Here is a 16,535-nt window from a genome sequence, read left to right on the forward strand (position 1 = left end):
ATGTCCTACTGGGGAAACCAGAATGGAGTCTTGGGAAAAACTCTTTAAAAACCCAGTCATTTTAGTAAGTAACCAGAAAATCCATTACGGTTTGCTTTCATGTTTATTTGATTATCAATAAACCTCTAAAATATAATCAAAATGAGGGCAATAAAATGGCATCGGTTTTCAGAATCAATGAGATGTGCAAGCAATTTAAATAGAGTCTGGAGAGCAATATATACTCATTAGCTTCAAGTTATGAATAATGGCTCTTTTAGAGAATACAAACAATGACGATGTGAATGATTCATCACAGCACAAGATGAGAGGTACTGTTGTCGTGAGATGGTATTTCAGTAAACTCCATTTAGATTTGGCTTTTTCTTTCTCCAAACAATAATCTGTGTGTTCCTGATTGTGTTCATACAAACATTTGGACACAAGTGTGTGTGTGTGTATTTTTTTTTCTTTTTTCTTTTTTTTGCGGTATGCGGGCCTCTCACTGTTGCGGCCTCTCCCGTTGCGGAGCACAGGTTCCGGACGCGCAGGCCCAGCGGCCATGGCTCACGGGCCCAGCCGCTCCGCGGCATGTGGGATCTTCCCGGACCGGGGCACGAACCCGTGTCCCCTGCATCGGCAGGTGGACTCTCAACCACTGTGCCACCAGGAAAGCCCTGTGTGTGTGTATTTTATGTGTGTGTATTTATTCAAGTACATATTTATCTGCTAGAGCTTTGCTACTCAAAATGCAGGATATGAATTAGGAGCACTGTTACCACTTGGGAGTTTGTTAGAAATGCAGAATCTCAGTCCTCATCCTAGACCCACTGAATCAAAATCTGCATTTAATAAGCTCTCTAGGTTATTTGCTTGCACATTAAGGTTTGAGAAGCACTGTGCTGGAATACAATACATTAAAGGGAATAGAAAGCGATACCATGAATATCACCAACTAACATAAATTAATTAATGTTTAACATGAATCATATAAAACATATAACACACATAGACACAGACATATACATCCTCATCACTAGGCAACCGTAGAGAACCAAACAGTTAGCTATCTGTCTGCTGTGTCTGATGGGCAGCCAACTGGGAGTTGAGTCAACTGGGTGAATCGTTCACCCTTCTGAGACTCAGTTTCTCAGGTAGTAAACTGGAAAGAGTGAGAAGAGGGTACAGTAGAGCCTTGGGAAGCTGAGTCGCCAAAGTCATTCCATCCTGATTAAGAGCTCACACCTCTCTGTAAATCTAGCAGTTACACCAAAGTCCATGGGCATCAGTTAACTTAGATGATGCCAATCACATAAATGTATTTTATCAAGCCTATCCTATCAATGAGCTTCTTCCCTCCCCCTTCACTCTGCCTGTTTACAGTGAAGCTCTATTGCTGAAGCCTGAAATTAGACAAATATAAAAGCTGGTCTTTTACAAAATAGGAGAAGCAAACCATATTCTTTGACAGCAGAATGAATAGTTGGTATGTAACTCATCCTTTATCAACTAAGCCACTTACAGAAGTCTGAGAGGCACACAACTCGGACAGCCCAGTCCACAATCATTTTTGCTTTTTTTGAGACCTGCTCTTTGCCTGGGGTGGGGGTGGGAAGAGGTGTACCCCAGCAGCAAAGTAGGTCTACATGATATGACCCTGTCCTCATCACTACTGGAGACACCAAGATGCATATCTGAGCCTTTCAAACCTTCTCACCCAGGATCCTGGAATTTGAATGAAGAGAACCAGGAACTGCTGTAGTTGAGTCACATTAATAACAACACTTTAGAGAGAAGGTACATGAGCTCTGGTGATGGGTCCCCCACGGCTGCTCATATACCTCCACTACCTTTAATAAGCTCCCCTTTCTGTCTAAATTATTTAGTGCTTGTTTCTGTTACTTTGTGCTAGGAAGAGATATGTTGAAGTCCTAACCTCCAGTATATCAGACTGTGACCTTATTTGGAGATAGGGTGTTGCAGATTCAATTAGATAAGATGAGGTTGTACTGGTCATACCTTAATCCAATATGACCACTGTCCTTATAAGAAGAGGGAAATGTGGGCACAGACACACACAGAGGGAGGATGATGTGAAGATAGAGAAAGAAATTGGGGTTACACTGCTGCAAGCTAAAGAATGCCTGGGAAGCTGGAAGAGGCAGAGAAGGGTCCTTCCCTAGTGGCTTCAGAAGAAGCATGGCCCTGCCAATACCCTACTTTCAGACTTCTAGCCTCCAGAATGGTGAGACAATACATTTCTGTTGTTGAAGTCACCCAGTGTGTGGTACTTGTCAAGGCAGCCCTAGGAAACTAATTCATTTGTAACCCAAACACCCTAGCTAAAACAGGAAGTGAAACTTGCTGTTTCTCTTGTAAAGAATCATCTGCCTTTGCATCCAGGGCCTTAAAAGGAAAAGTAGAAAGGTTGAAAAGGAATAATTGCCACTGTCTTCTCCAATCCCATTAGGTAGAGTTACAAAACATGACTTGATTTCTAAAGAAAAGAACCAGAAGCCACAGCTCCAAATGAATGCCGAACCTTTCAAAATTGTTGCCTCGAGAACAGAAACACTTCTACAGATTGGTAAAATTTTTTTCTTTTGGTCAAAGTTGAGGTGTAACAATAAAGCAGAATTATTTTACTAGAGATTGTGGAATTATATATCGCAGATGTTAAATAACAGAAGGAACCTTAGTGAACAAATAAAGGAAATGAGGCCCAGAGAGGTTTGAAAATCCACCCAATACCTTGGATGTCTGATATGGTCGCATCAGGGCTAGAACTCAGTCAGATGAGAGCCTTAAGCTGCCTATAACTAAAGAAGATGCTCAGGTCTCATTTTAGCAAATGTCCCGGCAGAGCTTCTGCTTTGTGGAGCTATCAAAGAAGGTACTATGTCCTCCACTCCATATCACAGCCCCTTGTAGGCCTTCCCCTCAAAAAGGTGAAAAGAGAATCAGTATCATAATCTTACCCCAACAGTGGTTAAAGAATTTGTAAACTTCTTTGATAAGGAGGCCACTTCCTTGCACATTGCAGTAGTTAATCTGAAAGAAGAAAAAAAGAGATTTGGGTATTTTTAATAAAGAAAAATAATTGGATTGTTAATACAAGTATTGATATTAATACAGTATTCCCTTTAAAAGAAGGGCACTCAAGTTTGAAGATGCTCTGTAGAAATATTTTCCTCAGTATTCTTCCATGATTCACAATCACAGTTTAATCTAATTCTCACCCTACCTCTTTATCGAAGCAAAAGCATATACAGGAAAATACCAGGCTTGAGCTCCACAAGGGGTATAAAACTCTTGCCAAGGGACTTTTCTCCAGCATTGTTCATTTGAAAATAATAATGAACATTCACTGAGATACTATGTTAAATACTTTTATATGCATAATCACATTTAATCTGCATAATGACCTGATTAGGGTCCATTATTATTCCCATTTTATAGATGAAGAAATTCAAACTCAGATGTCTCTTCATATCTTGATTATGGGTTTTTTTTTTTTTTTTTTTTCGGTACGCGGGCCTCTCACTGTTGTGGCCTCTCCCGTTGCGGAGCACAGGCTCCGGACGCGCAGGCTCAGCGGCCATGGCTCACAGGCCCAGCTGCTCCGCGGCATGTGGGATCTTCCCGGACTGGGGCATGAACCCGTGTCCCCTGCACCGGCAGGCAGACTCTCAACCACTGCGCCAACAGGGAAGCCCTTGATTGTTTTTATGAGATGCCTCAAAATAAAGATCCTGTAGAATATGTTTTTTAAGACTTACATCAAATACATCAAAACTTTACCCCAATGTTTATTCCAGCCATCACACCTAGGACTTTACCCCAAGAAAATAATGCAAGATAGATACAAATATTTAACAAAGCAATGTTTGTCATAACATTATAGATGATGACAAAAGCTGAAAACAATCTACCTAACAATGGTGAATTTTGCCTGATTTTTTTAAACAATAAGTATGTAAGACTTTTATGAAGTGATTAAAATGCTATTAGCAAAACAATAACTCCAAGTTAATCTTACATGTTAAAAGATCTAGTGATGTCAGTAGAGGCAAGTTTTGTTCTGATAAATAGGGGTTCTGTCTAAGCTATGTATTCAGGTTTGTTGAGCTATATCCATCTATCCCTCCTTCCACTCATCTATCCATCCAACTACTCATCCATCCACCCAACCATCCAAAACTTATCTGCAGGAAGGGTCAGGAGTAAGGCCAAGAGATAGCAAAGAGCAGTTCTGCCTATGTTCTTGGGCAGGTGGGTGGAAAGGCACTTATTGTACAGACATATATGAGGCCTTATTACATTTTGCTTGGAGCAGCTTGGTAAGGTTGGGACAATCAGGGGCTGAGAATCAGACAGGAGCTAAGGGTAAGGTTCTGCTTTCCATACTCAGAAACTTCTGACTTCAGCCCTCCACTTTCCAATCAGCATGCAAATATAAAACAGTACTCAGATGTTTTCCTCAATACTTGAAACTTTTCCTATGTCGCCCTTTCCTCTTCCTTCTTTACGTCGAGACAAGTACATATTCTTTGCAGGCATTTTAAGGGCAGGATTGTGCAGTGCTTGTAATATCTTGGATTTTCACATGTTTAGATAGGAAAATCTACACTAGATCACAAATCTGTACAAGTGAGGAAAAATGCCATCAGAGACACTAATAATGACTTTTTGGAAGGTCCTTCCACCAAAAATTTGCTCCCCAACCTACAATGCCAAATGTAGTAGTAAGTGAAGACTAGTTAGCTAGCAAGTGAGTGAATGTGTTGAGATGTATGTGTGTGTGTGTGTGTGTGTGTGTGTGTGTGTCTGTGTGTGTGTACCCATATATTTTTAGGAGGCTCTTATTTGGGCTCCTGTGTCTATATAATAATGAGAGGGCATTTGGACCTGTGCTGATTTTCTATACCATAGCTTACAGTCATATGTGTAAAAGTTAATGGCTTATTCTTCAGCTCCATAATCAATTATTTTAATGAACGCTCCATACCAGCTATTTTCATGTGTATAACATTATATATATATACACGTTTTTATTTCACTAAACTAATAATAGTAGCTTACTGAAGAATAAACATATGATAGCAAATATGCACGCAAAAGCAATCCACAGTGAACTGGCTTACGTTAGTGACCATCATTGCCAGAATTCAGAACATGCAGAGCTTGTGTACGTCCCTCGGAACAGTGGGGGTGTGTTTGCATATTTCTGTGAAACTAGTTGCGAAGGTCCATTAAGGTGTCTTTTATCTGTGTGGCATGTTGAAAATGTAATTATATTCAAAGGTCTGTACTTTCAAGATTCTGATCTATTAAAAGAAACACTTAGCGCTGAATGATGTAGGGTGTCTTCCCTTAAATCTCTTCATAAATAATTCCTGGAATGTCTAGCTAATTATTACTGTTCTCGCTAACTTGGCTCATTTCTTAAGAGAGTCCTTAATTCTTAAGATGACCACAGAACAATGGAATTAGTTGACATAAAATCTGAATCTTTAGTAGCTGAGGGTGTATGCGTGTGTGTGCGTGTGTGTGTGCATTTGAATGGCACGCATACATAAAATTGGAAAAATAAGAATTAAAAGTAACATTTACTTTATCAGAACTTTTGCTTGGTCGTGAGCTGGTTTTTCCTCTTCTTGTCCATGAAGAATTAATTCTGCTACTTTATGAAGCTGCTCAATACAGCGAGCTGTTACTTCTGCCAGGCTTTCGATGGACTGCATGTATGCTTCCTGAAAGCAAAAAGTACAAGTCAGAAAATTATTCATTGAGAAGATGCTTTCTAAAAAACTCCTGTGACATTAAAACAACTACATAATTCCTGGAAAAAATCCCCCAAAACAAATATGACCTGAAAAAATTTACCCAAAGATTAATGGGTGTACCTAAGACTTTTCTAAGTGGAAATACTACCATAAAACAGAAGTGTCACCAGGTCCCAGGGACATAACAAGCCTTCTTCACAGCTGGGTCCCCAGTTCTCAGAGCAGTGCTGGGCACACAACAGACATGAAAGCGTGTGGAAGGGTGGCTGAATTGAACAGACCTCAGTGGACATTTTTCTTTAGAGCGATCTAATTTGAAATTTTCTTTCTCTAAAATTAAAATTCAACGTAAAATGAAGTTATTACAAACTCATTTGTGAACATAGGCAGATTATAAATTATGCACATATAAATTTATTAAACTACAGAATAAAAACTGTGGCAATGTAATTCTTTTTTGGAAAAAGCTTCAATTACCTCATTAGTTATGGGGCATAAGGACATGTTATGGTTACAAATTTGATATGATGGAATTTTACCCTAAAGATAAATCAACTATGTTCTTAAATATCTTTTTTCCTTTAAATTATAACTGTAACGCTATGGAGGAAAGCTACAATATCTATGCTAAATCATGAAATGTCCTGGTATAGAGAAACTTTAGTGTTTATTACATTAATACTCATATTTCTATAGTGTGGAATAGGGTATAAATGAAAATGAAATGGCTTTGCCTCACTTAAAATTAGGCTGCTAATAAAATGAACATAATATTACTGCTCTCTAGGCGGACGATCTGTAATGCATTTACCTCGACTGTCTTAGTTTTCCTTTCTTCCTTCTTGTCTTCTTCGGGGTTTTCAGGTTTCTCTTCCTTTTCTTCCTTCTCTGTTTTGTCCTCTGACTCTTCGGCCACGTCTACTGGCACCACAGTTTGATCCTCTTCCACCCAGTCATGAGCTTTTTTCATGGCCTGCAAAGGCCCCCAACCAAAGCAATACGTTTATTGTACAAATATGGAGACACAAAAGCCAATCCCACGACTTGGATCAAACCCTAAACCGCCAAGGGTGGTTCTCTGTACGTTTAAAGAGTGATGGGGCAATTCCTCAACTTCCTTAAAAACACCTTGTTGTTGCTTTCTGGTAAAAAATACAGTAAGAAAAAGGGACGGAGTAGAAAGAATGTATGGAGAGAAAACTGCAGGCCTGAGGAATTTTTGGAAAGCATTCTAAAATGATACTCAGGGCTTCCCTGGTGGCGCAGTGGTTAAGAATCCGCCTGCCAATGCAGAGAACACGGGTTTGAGCCCTGGTCCGGGAAGATCCCACATGCCGCAGAGCAACTAAGCCCGTGTGCCACAACTACTGAGCCCGTGTGCCACAACTACTGAAGCCTGCGCGCCTAGAGCCTGTGTTCTGCAACAAGAGAAGCCACCGCAATGAGAAGCCCTCTCACCGCAACAAAGAGTAGCCCCCACTCACCGCAACTAGAGAAACTCTGTGCACAGCAACAGAAGACCCAATGCGGCCAAAAAATAAATAAATAAAATCTTAAAATAAAAATAAAATGATACTCAGATAGGAATAAAAATGACCGTCACTTTGGAAAAGCCATAGTATATTTTTCACTTTTTGTGACCAACCGTAAAATTTCATATATATAATATATATATATATATATATATATATATATATAATATATATATGAAATTTAGCCAGGGTCATTGCTAAAGCAAATTTCCTCATCTGCTATGTCTCATGAAGCCCTTAATATTTCATGAACCTAATAATGTATCGCACCGGAAGATGAAGGATGGCTCTGCTCCTCTCCAGCCATGCCAGAACCTCGCAGGGCGGGGTCGGGGGTGGGAACAAGAGAAGAACTGTGATGAATTTCACTTCACATGAGTGCAGTTTGAGCAACTTGTGGCCTTAAAAGTTTTTGAACAAGCAGACACCACCTTCCCTATCTGTTACTCCCTGAATTTTGAAAGGGCAGACTTACCAGCTTTTATATTATAGTTTAAGCTGTTTGCTTAAGTTGCATCTGAGCTTATGCAAAACTGAGCTGCAGCAGGTGCTGTGTGGAGATGAACGAGGCAATTTCCCTGCTGTGTTCAAGTCACTGACCTGCCAGTATCAGTGACCTCTATCAGAGATAAAGAAATTGCTCATCTCTCCACCTCACTGCCTCAGTCTGCCCTTTCCTCACCCACCTTGATGAGTGAGGACCTGTGTCAACCACCGATCGCTAAAGAGAAGAAAGAGAGCAGGTGGTGGTGGGATGAACTGGGAGACTGGGATTGACATGTATACACTGATGTGTATAAAATGGAGGACTAAAAAGAACCTGCTGTATAAAAAAATAAATAAAATAAATTCAAAAAAAAAAGAGAAGAAAGAGAGAATGGGAAAAATGACAGTTTTAAGTAATTAATGATCAGTGACCTCATTAAGAAATGCCACCGCAAGACCTTGTAGGAACTTGCAAAACATCCAGTGTTACTCTCAGAGGAAGCCAGACAGTGAAAGCTCAGATGGTCTTAGACACAACGAAGCACCGGCTTTCCTGTGGGAGGGGTTGTGTGAGTGGCCTGGCTCTGGCAGATGTGCTTTCTCTGCCTAATGCTGTCATGTCACTTTCGAGGGGAGGGGAGATGGAATTTGAAAAAGCCCTTTGGTGATTCTGCACCTTCTTTCCTCTTCTAGGCTGAGGGTAACCACTGATCTGATCTAAGACCCTATTTTAAGGAGAAATGGCCTGTTCAAGGTCACAAGGTAATTACCAGTGAAACTGCAACTAAAATGCAGGTCTCGCGACACAGCCTAGCAGGTTCTCCGCAGCCACATTTCATGATGTTGCCTCCTCGAATCTTAATTACTGACCTGGGACTCCCCTCCCGCTATGTGCCATTGGGACTTGGGGTTTTTCTATTTCAGGTGGATTTCTGGATTTTACAACAGAGACCTTTAAAAAAAAACAAAAAAAAACCAACGAGCAAAAACTGAGATTCATATGGTGCTGACCTTATTGAGTTTGTCAGGCGTGGCCGCAACATGCAATTCAAAGAGAAGCTCTGTAAGCATGCTAGCAAATTCTTCTCCCTCTTCTTCTATCCCTGGAAATAGAAAATGACAGAAGTAAGAAGCATGATTTATTTTTCATCCTTCAGAATGTGGCAGCTCCCCCAACCTTACAGCCCACAGTCAGAGTATAAGTGGGGGCAGCAGCAGCCCGCCCTCCAGCCGCTGGGCAAAGACGAGCTGTGCCCATGTATGAGCACAGAGGCGAGGCAGCAGGCTGCAGCTGGGCGAGGGGCTGGTGGAGCCTTGCTGCTCGCAGCTCTAGCTGGGGCACCCCTGGGCTGGCCCGAAGGGCACGTGAGGGCAGGGAGGGACCTACTGGTCTTGTTCACAGCTGTAGGTGGTCAGTAGCTGTTTGCTAAATGACTGAATGAACAAATGAATGACCCTTCTCAGGCTTGAGAGCCCTGGGACAACACTGTGTTTATGACTTACAGTACTGTTATGCTTAGCATTGCAACCCTTAATGATACTCAGGGTACACTTTTAGGTCCACAGAGCCACAGTACGGAGCAAGCAGAATTTTGTAAACACTAGAGTTTTATATAAACTATATTGTTAAGTGTTACAAAGATATAAACATAGGGAGATTAAAAATATTTGAGAGTAATCAACACTAAATTAGGATACACGTACTCTCTGTAGCTCCAGCTTTTAAATGTGCATTCGTTCTATAGGACAGAGAAATACACCAATAACTTGTAGCAAATGTTTTAGGAAAATCGTCACAGAGAAAAATGGATGTAAATAAAAAACAGATGTTAAAGAATGCTGCAACAAAGAATACCTATTACTACAATTCTTGGTCTGTATGTGTGGCCGAGAAGATCTTCACCAAGTCAATAAAAAGAGAAAATATCTTTTAAAAATCTTTTCACAACAGTGGTAAACCAAATTAGAGACCCACGGCAGTGTGATAAAATTACACTCTGCTGGTAGGACAAACATGCAAATCATTAGCTAATGTTATTAAATGCAGAGGAGCCCAATATTAAATTTATCTAAAAATGACAGTTCATTACATTTTCTAAGACTACCAAATAAATTATTTAGGTGTTAGGGGGCTTTTAGGAATGCAAGTGCTTACAAGACAAAATATGATGAGAATGCTGTGGTTTCTCCCAGAATTTTGCTCCTGGATTGTCTGCTCTCCCTCACTAATGAGATTGCTCTCGAGAGCTTTTAGTTAATCCCTCACCTTTCTGGAGTTGTAACACTCCATCATATTGGATTGATTTAATGACAACCCTGCTATTCTTCTCTCCTATTCTTCCTTAGGTGTCTAAATGACATTTATTTATTAAATTAAGTTAATTAAAAGTAATTGTGTTTTGATAATCTGGAGCTGCCCTTTAGGAAAATGGACATATTATGGGAGGTAACAGGGTTCCATCACTTAAAGAGAGATTAATCTACCATTTCTTTTTTTTTTTTTTTTTTGTGGTACGCGGGCCTCTCACTGTTGTGTCCTCTCCCGTTGCGGAGCACAGGCTCCGGATGCGCAGGCTCAGCGGCCATGGCTCACAGGCCCAGCCGCTCCGCAGCATGTGGGATCTTCCCGGACCGGGGCACGAACCCGTGTCCCCTGCATCGGCAGGCGGACTCTCAACCACTGTGCCACCAGGGAAGCCCAATCTACCATTTCTTAAGCATGCTGTTCAGGACTTCAATTTTTTTTTTTTGGTCATATTAAAAAATCTCCATTTACTGAAGCTCTATATTAACACTGGAACATAACACATGTAGTAACATTTTCTATTTAACAGTATTGAATCAAGTTTTCTCTCCAAGAAATTGCACTAGTTGGGGATGCCATACTGCATTCACTTACACTGGAAACAATATTTCTTTGATGTTAGGGAGAATTTGGGATCCTGTTTTTATCCGTTCTGAATGACACCCCCAGTAAGGCAAAGGTCTACCTCAGGCATCATAAACTGAAGAAAAATAGCCTGCATCTTTTTGGTGATTGTTACTCTGGAAAAGAGGCATCTACATTAGCTCATCTTGGGTTCAGAATACTAGCTGCATGACCTTTGACAGCTAGTATCTTAGTTTCTTCATTATTAAAGCAAAGACAAGATTGTCATCCTTTGTGACTTTGTAGAAACACACAAATGCTCAAAACCATTGTTCTCCATCTGTCTCTTTGATATTGACCTTTTCCTATGCTTCAGTGTAATTGATTCTTCTATTTTGATGCAGTGAGCATATCTCATTAAACTGAAGGCACACGAGGTCCGCATGCGGGGCTAAAGCGGGAGATAGTATTTAAAAGACAGTTTGCAAATGCTTAGAATAATTTTGCCCCGAGCATCTAGGCTGAAGCATTTGAGCTCTTGTGTTTGAGCTTTGATTAAAGATATGTAACACGTCTGGGCACAAAATGCTTCCAGAGAGTGATGTACATGCTATGCATGTACACTATCACAAGTACAATCGTAAATAAAAGTTGTAACTTATTGCATCTTTACTATTTTCCTGGAATTGTGTTAGCACTTTTAATAATAATAACAGCTAACACTTCGAGCAGCTCTGTGTGCCAGGCTCTGTAATATGTTTTTGCATATATTATCTAATTTGATCCTTACAATAGCCCTTAGGAATAGGTATCACTGTCTCCATTTTACAGGTAAGATACTGAATTTCAGAAAGGTTATATAACTTGTTCAAGGACAAATAGCAAGTAAGTAGTGAAAATGTTGCAAATAAGACCCTTCAGATGATCCCAGGAGAAGCCAGCCTTGTGTGTCCAAGGTTGCTTAAGTTTTCAGCGTAACCTACGTGAAACAAATGTCTAGTGCTTGGTGATGACATCAATCACTCTCCATGTACACAACAAATGCTTTACTATATTCTGCTCCTAAATGGACAACTTAATCATTAAGCACGTCCAACTTTGGGAACCTCTTTTCCTCTCTCAAGGAAGCCTTGCTTCTCACAAAATAGGTTCTAGTCTCCTTGGGGTCATGTCATCGTCTGGCTGGAAGAGCGTGTACCTGGCTCACTTTAGTGATTGACTAAATCAATCAAACCTGACAAATCACGCCTTGATGCACCCTGTGCCTTTGTATTTTTGGGGTGACGTGTAGGCCACTTACAAATACACCCTAACTCCTACACACAGAAATTAAAAGGAAGAAGAAAAATATGAAAAGAAATCCATTGAAAGACCTGCCCACCATCAAGATCAACCACATTCAACAACTTCCACGTGCAGGTAAAAAATCAGACACTGGAGCATAAACTCTAGTCATCAGGGCCCTGTTGAGTGCACTGTGCTCTTTGTTCACTTGACCAGATGCATTTGCTGTGTGCCTGTGACATGACAGGGACACCAGAGAAATAAAGGTGCCTCACTCAGCAGTTCCCACCCAAAGGACAGGAGGACTATAGGTCAATGTGACCAGCTCCTGTAAAAAGAGCAGATGCACAGAGAATTTGGAAGTGAGCAGGAGAAGCACCTGAATTAAGTAATTCTCTCCTGTTCAAAGGGCTATGCTTATTAACAGCAGTTTCTAAGGACGGCACCAATCGTTTGTCTTGCTATTTAACTGGTTACTTTCCTTTACCTTGCACTTCTTGATTCTCTTCATTCTCTAATTCTTTGGCTGCAAAGATGTCTTTAATGGAAATTAGGTCATTTTTTAAGACTTCCAGCTTCTCTCCATCAAGTGATGCTAAAAATGACTGAACCTGAAAAAAAGAAATAGGTCAGCATAACTGTCATCTTTTCTTCTCATTAATGATGTTTACATACAGCTGTGCCCAGTTCTCCCAGGTGATTCATGGTGTGGGAGGTAACACTGGGTTGAATGTTGGATTTAACTGCCTAGTAACTGTGCAACTTTGGGTAAGTTACATAAGCTCCTTGGGCTTCAGTTTTCCCATGTTTTTAAGTGAATATATTTGACAGATAACATTGTGTAAATTTAAGGTGTATAACATGTTAATTTGATACATGTGTATATTGTAATATGATTGCCACTGTAGCGATATTTAGCACCTCTATCACATTACATAATTATACTTTCTTTTTAGTGGTTGAGACAATTAAAATTGTAGTCTCTTAGCCAGTTTGATGATTATAGTACAATACTGTTGTCCGTATGCCTCATACTACACATTAGATCTCTATCGCTTATTTACTACTTTTGCAAGTTTGTACAGACAGCTGGAGATAAAGGGAAGAGAGCAGGCAGGAGGGTGATATGAAAATTTGAGGAGTCTGAGAATTCTAAGTGGAAACCTGGCCTTCCAGGCCATTATGAAAGTACATTTGTCAAGGAAGGATGACAGAATATGTTTTCTTTAACAGTTTGTTTCCAAAACTCTTTAACTTTGAAATAGTTGGTATGTGCAGGGTTGCCAGATAAAATATAGGATGTCTGACTGAATTTGAATTCCAGATAAACAATGAGCGTTTTCTTGGTATAAGTGTGTATCTCAAATATTGCACAGGACATATTTATACTAAGAAAGTATTCATTGTTTATCTAAAGTTAAAATTTTATTAGTCATCCAGTATTTTTATTTGCTAAATCTGACAACCGCAGTAGGGTCTCCATTTGTATTCTTGCCAGGAGCCTGTGACTATTAGGATGGGACTAGTGGAGCCATAAGATGGACAGAGCCTGGCTTCTGGATCCCTAAATGCTGGCAAGCTGCCTGCTGACCAGACACTCATATCTTGGGCTGTCACAGGAGTGAGGAGAACTCTTACTGTTTTTGACCCATATATTTTTAGAACTATTTATTATAACACCCAGTAACTATTATTACTAAGCCAAGAAAAAGTTCTGCATTTCTCACTATGAAAACTACGAAAATCTCCAGGCTGGGGAAAGAAAGCAGAGCTTGTGGGAGCAGTATGCCAACAGAGGGAAACGCCCCCCTCCAGGGACCAAACTGCCTTCCTGGCAACATCAGTCCTTTGGGGCTCTTTTCTAGAGGCCTGGGGCTGTTTTACAGCTAGACCTGCATTGGAACCAGCCAGAGTGGAATGTATCTCTACCACCGTGATAGATTCAAGGGGCCATGCTCCCCTGTAATGTTTTCAACAATAATAACATGTATATATAAGAATGCAGATAAAAATAAAATGTCATCAACATTATATACGCATCTACACGTGTATGTAAAAATGGCAGCTAACGTTTATTGACTACTTATTATGTATTAGGCATGCTGCAACTAGCTTCACATGGATCATCTCATTTAATTCTTTTAATAATTTTACGAAGTTGGTTATCATTCCCATTTCATCGGTAAGGAGATTGAGGTAAGACAGGTCCAAAACCATACAGCTACTGAGTGGCATTTGATCACATAATGTCTGACCCCAAACCCTGCTTTTGTAGGGAAAAGTTTGTTTTTTAGTGGAAAACTACATTTTCCAGATCACACTTTACCAGATTATTGGATTCTGATTCCATGGGAGTAATTTTATAACTCCGTAAAATGTAGATAGCTGATAGCAGTGCAAAACAATAACGAATTTTGCCCAGTGGAGAGACAACCTCTCCTTCTATGGAAAAACCAGGTTTGTGTCCATTTGTACGTTCATTTCAAAATTGCTTTATTTCATATGAATTTGTGCTTCTTTGGCTTTTCCTTCGAACCGGTTATAACATCTGTCTGGTTCTTTCATTTAATTAATGAGGTAAGTAAATTCTTTGATTTGTGTTCACTTGGTATCTGCATGAGTCATGATTTTGCTTTAAAAAAATGATCCGTTAACAGTTTAACCACAAGACTGTCAGTGATGGCTGATGGATAACGAAAAAGGAAATAAACACAGAGTAACTTGTAATTCTGTAATCTTGTATGTGTGTGTGTGTCCATCCTGTTTGGTTCTTCGTTACCTGTTATATGGCAGAGGTCCTCTTTCCCTGACTAGGTGGGCTTCAAGAATGTCTCAACCCCCCAAAGTCCAAATGTAAGAAGACAAGGCCAACAGAGAGTCAAAAATCACTGTTCGCTTCTAAGGCTTAATTCCAAGTTCAGCCTCCTGTCTGAGGACCTGCCTCTCCCCCAAGTAAATGTCACTGGGATGGCCCATGGCCCCTCCCAGGAAGTCCAGAGGGTACTGCCCTGTGGCCTTCACTGCAAAAACACCCCAGACTACAGTAAGCCTGACTCACAAAAAGAGCAGTATATACAATTAAATGAGTCAATAGTTTTAAAGTGCTTAGATTAGTGATTATATAAATGACATATAAGTGTTTGTTAAATAAAAACACACACATTTGGGGACGGACACACACACACACACACACACACACACACACACACACATCCTTTTAAAAAAAAAGAAATCACCAACAACCCTGCTGACTTCCACTATTCATGTTTGTTTTCTTGGGATCAGACAGTGTGAATGTGCAGGGCTGTTAGGTAATTTCCCAGAGCTCTGTTCAGGAGCATCACTAAATAGAGCTTTAACGCCCAGTAAGGTAATCCTGCCCTTTGTGGCCCAGGCATTCTAACACATGGGTGAATAAATAACTATATCACCCATGAAACTAAATATATTAGAACCCTGCAGTCTGGGAGAAATACCAGCTGCTTTGTCTCCGCTGGGTAGGAATGAAGACATGGCCTGGCAGGGCACCTCTGATCTGGGTACTACATCATCAAATGGAGGCACAGGCCAGGTGCTGACAGCCAGGGTTTGCAAGGCCTTTTGGGCCGTGAGTTGGGGGTGGTGATGACTCCTATCATGCTGGCCCTCCTGGGGCTGGTGAGGGGGAACAGCCAGGCACAGGATAGAGAGAAAATAATATGGAGCCTGAGGGGGGTCATCAGGCTGGACAGTATCTGTGACCTCAGCACAGTAATGAGGCTCTAGAAAGGAGGCTTTCTTTCGTGTTTAAGAAGACGTATTCACTCCAGGTGCTTCTAATGTAGTAGACAGTCCTCAGACCCCAAATGTGGGAGATGAGTACAGGGACCCTGTTTGTGTGTGTGCATGTGTGTGTGTGTGTGTTTTTAATAATTTTTTTTTAACATTTAAAAAAAAAAAAAGACGTATTCATGAGCATACTACTTCAAATGACCAGGACAGACATACCTTGCTTTCGCTTTCATTGGACAGAATTTCCAGGGCTTCCAGGTGTGACAAACCCTGATACTCATCAAACAGCATCCCGTAGTGTGCGGTCCTCTCGGCCGTGAGCTGCTGTGCCAACCTCTGCTTCTCCTTCTCCTTGGCTTCCCGCAACATCTGCACAAATACACAGTGTTTGTACATTAGGTGTACGCTTAAAAGCCGCATTTCCTGCGGAAGATGTTGGGGGAGATGAGCACTGACTTGGTACTTGTGAAGGGTAGGTTTTAGTCACTGTGGAATTTCTAAAAAAATGACTTTTTGCATTGATCTTACTCACAAGTTTTTACATAATATTCCACTTTGAACTTTTCATGTTCATATGTACACAGCAAAACAAAGCAAAAATTCTACACCCAGGAAGAGGATTGAAAAGAAGCAAAACAAAAGCTGAACAGTGGTTTCTACTGAAGTATTTTCCATGTGTGTGATTAATCTTATTTTTAAAATGTCCAGATTTTCTATAACGAGCAAATTTTATTCACACTGGGAAAGTTGAATCTATTGTGCCAGGATTAATTGCAACCTGTGCACCTAGGCAGACTTCAAAGCAAAAATAAGCTGGTCTGATTTTAT

General features: G+C 40.5%; 1 protein-coding gene across 3 annotated transcripts in view; it reads right to left on the bottom strand.

Annotated features, from left to right (window-relative positions):
- Positions 1-16,535, bottom strand: part of FAM114A1 (family with sequence similarity 114 member A1) — a 60,107-nt gene that overhangs the window by 4,275 nt on the left and 39,297 nt on the right. For all 3 annotated transcript variants that reach the window (XM_060148350.1, XM_060148348.1, XM_060148349.1), the window contains 6 exons: positions 15,924-16,076; positions 12,424-12,547; positions 8,795-8,886; positions 6,577-6,738; positions 5,593-5,732; positions 2,958-3,030 (listed from right to left, as the gene is read on the bottom strand). In XM_060148350.1, coding sequence (XP_060004333.1) covers positions 2,958-3,030; positions 5,593-5,732; positions 6,577-6,738; positions 8,795-8,886; positions 12,424-12,547; positions 15,924-16,076 — 744 coding nt within the window. The remainder of the gene's footprint in view (positions 1-2,957; positions 3,031-5,592; positions 5,733-6,576; positions 6,739-8,794; positions 8,887-12,423; positions 12,548-15,923; positions 16,077-16,535) is intronic.

Source organism: Lagenorhynchus albirostris, chromosome 4 (genome assembly GCF_949774975.1).
Source record: "Lagenorhynchus albirostris chromosome 4, mLagAlb1.1, whole genome shotgun sequence".
NCBI classification, from domain to species: Eukaryota; Metazoa; Chordata; class Mammalia; order Artiodactyla; family Delphinidae; genus Lagenorhynchus; species Lagenorhynchus albirostris.